At 49.7% G+C, this 7,780-nt stretch overlaps 1 protein-coding gene across 3 annotated transcripts in view; it reads left to right on the top strand.

Moving 5' to 3' along the window:
• ZNHIT6 (zinc finger HIT-type containing 6) overlaps positions 1–7,256 on the top strand; it is a 111,461-nt gene extending 104,205 nt beyond the window's left edge. Inside the window, exons 10-11 of one of the 3 annotated variants that reach the window (XR_002343009.1) lie at positions 2,970–3,625; positions 6,652–7,256. Coding sequence is in view for 1 of the 3 variants with exons in the window: in XM_021088554.1 (XP_020944213.1) it covers positions 2,970–3,036 (67 nt within the window). In the remaining 2 variants the exon portion in view is untranslated. Of the gene's footprint in view, positions 1–2,969; positions 4,637–6,651 lie in introns of those variants that run through there. The other 2 variants (XR_002343010.1, XM_021088554.1) reach the window with 2 other exon arrangements.

Below are 7,780 nucleotides of genomic sequence, written 5' to 3' on the forward strand. Positions count from 1 at the left end.
GTGAGGTCACGAATGCAAGGGTTCCTCCTGGGCCTTTGCCCCAGCCTGCTCCCGTTTCCTCTGAAGGGAAAGAGGTGTGTCTGAGCAGAGGAGGAGCTTGGAGGTAGGGAGATAGCGCCCTGCCTGAGTCACCACCAGCCCCTCGACTGGGTCACCTGAGGCAGCCACTGCTGCCAGCCACGCCCCAGGCACCCTCACAGCGGAGCTGCTCAGCAGGGAGCCCTTCAGGCACCACGGGGCACCCCCGTGTAACGTGTGCAGGTGTCCCCGAGCCTTGGATATGGGCGTGGCTGAGGTGCCCAAGGTTATGGCAAAAATAAAAAGCATCTGAGCAATTTGAGGCTAGTCCCAGGATTTCTTTTTTTTCCTTTCTTTTTTTTTTTTTTTTTGCCATTTTTTGTCCCCGCTCCTTTGATCAGGTTTTCACGTTCAAACAAAAGAGTTGTTTTTAAACAGTAAATTATTTTTTGCAGTTGTGTCTAACTTTTTAAACATCAAGATGTAATTGGCATGATGTTGCACGTAACACTTAAAAGTGTGCAACATGTGACTCGACATCTGTGCGTGTTGGGAGTGGTCACCACAGTGGGTCCAGTTCACATCCGTCATCGCACATCATCACGGTGTTGGGTTTTCTTGGAGAGGAGCTCTCTCCAGGTCTCTGAGCACCTTGCAAATATGCAGGGTGGTTTCATTAACTGCAGTCACCATGCTACACCTTATGGCCCCAGGATGTGTTTATGCTCTGACTGCAAGTCTGCACGTTTGATCCCTACTCAGTCAATTTGAAGACAACATGTGTTCACGGCTTGAACTTCCTGAGGCTCTGGGAAATGCTGCTGGGGGAGTGACACCAAAGGCCAAAGATAGGGTCCAGTTCAGTCCTGTAAATGTGACATGAATGACAGGCCTCAGGCGGGGCGGTGCGGAGAGGATTGAGACCTAGACGTTGCCACTGCGGAAGAGGTCTGGATGCTGAGATGGGGAACGCGACAGAGTGATCTGGGTTTTAGGCACAGTGCGGCCATCTGGCTATGGATACACAGGGGAGAGATGTCTAACTGTGAGTCCTGCCCTTTCAAGCTGTGAGGTCTCGTTCAGGTTGTGTGTCTTGGGGCTGGGTGTGGGTCTTGGGGGTGTGGGTCTTGGTGGTGGGTGTATATCTTGGTGGGTGGGACGAGTCAGGCCCAGCTGCACACAGGCACTGACACGTGTTCCCCTTGAAGCTGGCAACTGCAGAGCACCTGGGCATCTTCATGAGATGACAGGAAACACCTGAACATGAGCAACTTCGGGTGAGCCTGTGAAAATGCAGTGATGACAGACGGGCCAACCCTTTGGCTTTTGCTGGAAATTGTCACCATGGATGCTTCTTTCTGCAGGGAGAGGGAAGGGCACTGACCTGAGCCAAATACCCTAAAGGTCATCTCACCCCCTGGTGAAGAAAATCCTCTAGGACGAGCCTTTGAACATCTTTCTAAGCTTAGGAAGTTGGGGTTCAGAGCAGTTACACAACTTGCCCCATATCTGACCGTTGGAAAGGGACCAAACAGGGTTCCAAGCCAGGTGCGTCTGACGGCAGAGCAGGTGCCCTGTCTGCACTGCCTGACTTCCCGAGTCCCCACTCTTAGGAGTGTTTGCTCCTTTTCCATTGTCTTTTATTGTTACCGCTTTGCCTGTAAGGGGCCAGCCCTTGGCCTTTTCTTAGTGCTTTCAGACCCATCGATGCCGAAGTCCCGCCGTCTAACAGGAGGTGCGATGGAGGCGAATGGCAGCGTTACTGTCATCATCGCCTGCAGAGCAGAGGCGTGGGGACACCAGGCCTGCACTGAGCTCTTCCTTGCCGGGCCTCGTGTAGGATGGCTTAGAGATGTGTGCTCTCTCGTTTCTAGGGTCAGGTAACAGGTTCCACAGGATGTGGCATTTAACTGGAAAAAGTGAAGGAAGTATGATTTGGGTATTTTGTGTTTCAAAGACAGAGTGAAGTGCACTCCCAGCTGCGCTGAAGTCATGCCGAGTCTCTGTGAAGGCAAAGTGCTAACAAAAGAAAACAGGAAAAGCGAAACACTCCCGAGGAAGGTGGAGACCGGGAAGGCCATTAGGGGCTGTGTGTGCGTGTGCTGGGGCAAGTGCTGTGTGCATGTGTGTGCGTGTGCTGGGGCGAGTGCTGTGTGCATATGTGCGTGTGCTGGGAGCGAGTGCTGTGTGCATGGGTGTGTGTGTGCTGGGGGCAAGTGCTGTGTGTGCATGTGTGCACGTATGCTGGGGGCGAGTGCTGTGTGCATGTGTGCGTGTGCTGGGGGCGAGTGCTGTGTGCATGTGTGCGTGTGCTGGGGCATGTGCTGTGTCTGCCTGTGTGTGTGGCTGTGCACATGTGCTGTGCGTGTGTGTGCTGTGTGTGCGCGCGTGCTGAGGGCATGGATGGAATGAGAGGATCGCAGTGAGCAGGGACACCCCTGTGGAGTCGTGATCTCGTCCTGTGAGCTCAGCTCGTCCTCCGCTTTCTCTGCTCTGGGCTTGTACTTTCGAGCCCTGGCTCTGCTCTTTGGAACAGAGAAGCCCTCAAGTCACAGTCTAAGAAAGGTGACCAACAGGGGCCACCTTCCTACTGGGCCATCCAGCAAACGCTGCTTTCAGGACCCTGCGGTCCACACAAAAACTGGGCCTCAAAGAGGGAGGAGATGAGGGTGGGTCTGGGGTCCACCCAGGAAAGACTGAAGTGATATCGACTGAGAATTGAGACAATTTCCACTTGAAGTCGCCTCTCCACTTCTCAGTCATTAGCCATCTGGAACTGAATGCAGCTAATTTAGCACTTGCTGGAAAGTTGTATAACATGCACCACATCCTAGGGCTGGGGCATCCAGGTTTTGATCCTCTGTAAACACCTCTGAGTTCAGGCTGGGGTCACTCCACAGGAACTGAGAACAGAGCCACGTCGTAAGTCACTGTCCTCTGCTTTCTTCCAGAACACCCCAGGAGAAGGATGGGCAGACTGCTTCAGATAACACCTCGTCCCACCCGAATGCTAACTGAAGGCTGGAAACAAGTCCTTTGAAAAAATGTTTAAAAATGGCATTGAACTCAGGAAGGAGATAATAAGTCTCTTTTGTTTGGTTTCGACTTGGATCTGCAGGCTTGTTTTGCTTTCTATTGAGTCTGGAGGCTGTATCCCTTTGGGGGTTATCTGTATCCCCTTCTGTTTCTAGGGCTTCTCGCTTGCCTTTTAAAGGACGTTTATCAAGTGATGGCAGGGTGGAGGGTTTAGGGATGGCAAGGTGAGTGAGAGGTGGTCCCTGACTTTGAGGACAGCTGGGTGCAGAATGGTAAGGACGCGGGTGAATAATGTGTGTGCCCAGATGCCGTCTAACGAACACGGGGTGCTGCGCGAACACGGCTCCGGACTGGAGGTGAAGTCTTCCCATCACCCTGGCTGCGGTTACTCTAGGACGTCCCAAGGCCTGTTCTGCAAAGCTTCAAAGAACAGGCTGTGTTCTTCTCTGCTCGGCCTTAAAGGCCTGCGGGTAGGACATGGTGCGGGTGCTGCGAGCCTTGACGGTCCTCTGGCCGACGCCGCTTCACCACGCGCCGCATGGTTTCGTTGGAATGCCTGTCCGCGTGCTTGGTAAGCATCCCGGGCTCCCCGAGGTTTGTCCGTGGGCCCCTGGGCTGCGCATGCTAACAACCAGTCGCTGTGTGAACTGTATTCCGGGTCTGACCTGGAAGGCTGCACGATGGATTCCTGGACCTCTGTTAGGCGGCTGTAAAGACGAGCCCTGTCCCCAGCACCCTTTTCCCGGCAGAGGCCCACGCCGGAAGTGAGCGGGAGCGGCGGCCGGAAGTGGGCGGGAGCGGCGGCCGGAAGTGGGCGGCAGCGCGGCCCTGTTGGGTGCGAGGGCGGCGCTGCCGGGTGCCGGGTGCCGGGTGCCGGGTGCCGGGTGCCGGGTGCCGGGTGCCGGGTGCCGGGTGCCGGGTGCCGGGTGCCGGGTGCCGGGTGCCGGGTGCCGGGTGCCGGGTGCCGGGTGGTTGGGGAGCGTTTACAGGATTGTTTAATTCGGCTCCACCGCTGTTTGTGGTGGGTCAGCTGAGGTTATGTCTTTTCTTTTGTTTACTTTAGGTTCAGTTTTCTCTTATTTGTCAAGGTTCTGACCATGGAAGTGAAGGTCCCTGATCAAAGATCTTTTTCTTTCTATTCTGTGCATTTGGTGCTATAGCGTTTCCTGCAGATGTTCCAACTGTATCCCACACGTTTTGACATTTAGTGCTTTTATTTTCAGCTACTTCAAAGAGCTTTCTAGTTCTCCGTGGCGGGGGGCCACACCTGCGGCACATGGAGGTTCCCGGGCTGGGGCACATTGGAGCTGCAGCTGCCGCCCCGCCGGGTTTGAGCCGCACCTGGGACCCGCTACAACCAGGGGCCCCAGGCTCTCCTCACAGAGGCAGAGTCCGGTCCTTGACCTCTAAGCCACATGGGGACTCCTCATTTCCGTCTTTATTTCTTTCTGACCCGGGGGTTATTTAGTGTGTTATTTAGGATCCAAACATTTGGATATTTTCCGGTCATCATTCTGTTACTTATTTCTAGTTTGATTTCATTGTGGCCAGAAATAAACTATTTGATTCTTTTTCAAATGTCTCCCACTTCTCATTATATTTACATTTTCCTTTAAATACTTGTACATAGTTATAGTAGCTGTTTCACTGTTGTTATTTTCTACGGGCATTATCCCTGTAATTTCTAGGTTTGCTTCTATCACTTTTTCTCCTGATTCTGGATCAGAGTTGCCTGTTTCTTGGAATGTCTAATAATTTTTTATTGGAAGCTGAGTATTACAGATTGTTGAGTGGCTGGATTTGTTTTGCTTCTTTAAATAGCATGAGGCTTTGTTTTGGCCAGTGGTTAAGTTACATGGGGATCAGCTTGACCCATTCAAGGCCTTACACTTTCCTAGGGCAAGTCTAGACTAGCCTAACTCAGGAGACAGTCCAGGCTTATTACTAAGTTGTGATTCTGCGGTCCATATTGAATGGCTGAGGTCTCTCTATCCTACTAGTCAAAGCCAGATGTCAGGAATGCAATTTAAAGAAGATGGTCAGTAATGGCTTCTTCTTCCTTTTTTTTTTTTTTTTTTTTTTTATGGCCACAACCCATGGCATACAGAAGTTCTTGGGCCAGGGATCGAACCCGAGTCTCCAAAGTGGATTTTTAACCCACTGTGCCACTGCGGGAACTCCAGCAATGATTTTTGAGAAGGGTGAGGCCTTACTCTTTGCTTTTGCCTTTCATTACTGGAGCAGTGGGGATGAATTTTTTGAATAATATTGATCTATAGTGCCAAACTGCTTTCTAGAAAGGCTACAACATTTTCTACTTGTGCCAGTGATTTAGGAGAGTGCTTGCTTCACAGTATCTTTGCCAGTACTGAGTTTATGTTGAATAAAGTATAGTTTAAGGAGTTCCTGTTGTGGCTCAGCTGAAACGAATCCAACTAGGAACCATGAGGTTGCAGGTTCCATCCCTGGCCTTGCTCAGTAGGTTAAGGATCTGGTGTTGCTATGGCTGTGGTGCAGGCTGGTGGCTACAGCACTGATTTGACCCCTTAGCCTGGGAACCTCCATTTGCTACAGGTGCGGGCCTAAAAAGCAAAAAGAAAATATATATATATATATATATATATATATATATATATATATATATTGTTTAGGCTCTTGAAAGGGATATCATGAAGCCATTAGAATCATGTTTTCTGAAAAATATTTAATGCCTTAGGGGAAAAACTCTTAAAACAATGTTAATTGAATGAAGGACAAAAAATTCTGTACACATCAAGATATCACTTTAATATAAAGATCATATATCTATCCATTCATTCATTATTAATAGCATTTATCTGTGGGTAGTGGGATTACAGGTGATTTTTATATCCTCATTATTTTCTTTTTAGTATAACTTTAAAATATGAGACAGGTGATGAGTGTATAGTAAAGAAGGACTTTACTCAGAACATGGAAATACCCAAGACAGGAAAATTCAGGGAGTTCCCATTGTGGCTCAGTGGAAATGAACCCGACTAGTATCTATGAGGATGCAGGTTTGATCCCTGGCCTCACTCAGTGGGTTAAGGATCCGGCGTTGTTGTGAGCTGTGGTGTGGTGTAGGTTACAGACAAGGCTCAGATGTGGCGTTCCTATGGCTGTGGTGTAGGCCGACAGCTACAACTCTGATTTGATCCCTAGCCTGGGAATTTCTTTATGCCACGTGTGGCCCTTAAAAAAAAAAAGAGAGAGAGAGAAAGAAAAAGAAAAATCCACAGACAGGGACTTCCCCCAGCTCGAAGGGAAGAGACATTCTTCAGTCTTTGTGTTCATGGAAGACCTTCTAAGGGTGGCACTGTCTGGGCATCAGAAGTCCTGATGGCACCTCCTATCTGTTTGGGAACTTGTCCAAGTTGCGTAACTAACTGGTCAACCCATTTTCCACGGACGGGAAGCAACGACCTGCCTCAAACTGATGTATTTGTTTTGACTCATTTGAACCAAATGCACTTTCCTTGGTTTTCACGTTACACTGTAACACTGAGGGTGTTAGTTTTGCTGTAATAAGAGATCACAGATGGGCAACTTAAATGACAGAAATTTATTTTCTTACAGTTATGGGGGCTAAAAGTCCAAGATCAATGTGTTGGCAGGGCTGACTTCTAAGGTGTCTTCCCATGGCTTGCAGATGGCATGGGTCCCGGTGTGCACACGTGCATGTGGTCCATTTCTCCTCGGGAAGACACCAGCAGGCTGGGTGACCGTAGTTGGACTGCCACAAAGACCTCATCTTAACTTCAGTACCTCTTTGAGACGGTGTTTCTAAATACAGTCGCATGAGGAAGGACTGGGCTTAGGACGTCAACCCATGGATTTTGAGGGATACAACTCAGGCCACAATAGTAAGTTTAGCCCTTCCTTCAAATTCTTCGTGGATACAGCAGAGGCAGAAGACCCATTTCTTCACTCCGTGAGCATCAAGCCTGCATCCCCAAGTGCCTGATGTTGAGTGTGGCTCTCACTTAAGGGCAGTTTGGCCTGAGACGAGACACCTGTCACCTCTCTACACTTCCGTATCCTCATCTCTGAAACGGGGACGTTACAGGCACCTGTCTCATGGGTTCATTGAAAGCATTCAGTGATTTAATTTATGCAGATCTTGTGGAACAGTGCTTGTCACAGAGCCGTGTTCAATAAAGTTTAGCTGTTGTTGTCTCAAATGGTCTCATTCATGCGGCCATCTAGTTAACACCGTCTTGACACAGAGAGTACAGTGTGAACACAGAGATGCCTTCTTCACAGAGGAGGGATTTCTTCCCCCCTGGACCTATGTGTCGTTCTTATGTTTGACACAAGGGGACTTCTGTTTTCCTTTTTAAGATTCTGTGTAGAAATGCTTTGCTGAGGGACGCTGAGCAGTTGAAGGGCTTTGATCTCTTTGCTCTTCCATCATGACAGGCGTGGATTCTCATACGGTTTGTAGATTTAGGGAGAGGTCAAGGCTGAAGAAAATTAAAGTGACAAGTCCTCAGCTTATGGTTGTCCCTCTTTTCTCGCCCCTTCAACAATACACACACCCACATTTGTACCCCTTTATCTGTGCTGGACACATTTTCAAAACCCACGTGCCCAGACTGTCCCCCTGGAGAATGCTGTCTGGTGTGGTTGCCGTGATCTGCCACGTTCAGCGGTCCTAGAATGCGTCGCCGACTAAAAATAGGGGTGATGTATGTGTCCTCTGTAC

This window comes from Sus scrofa, chromosome 4 (genome assembly GCF_000003025.6).
Source record: "Sus scrofa isolate TJ Tabasco breed Duroc chromosome 4, Sscrofa11.1, whole genome shotgun sequence".
Taxonomy (NCBI): Eukaryota; Metazoa; Chordata; class Mammalia; order Artiodactyla; family Suidae; genus Sus; species Sus scrofa.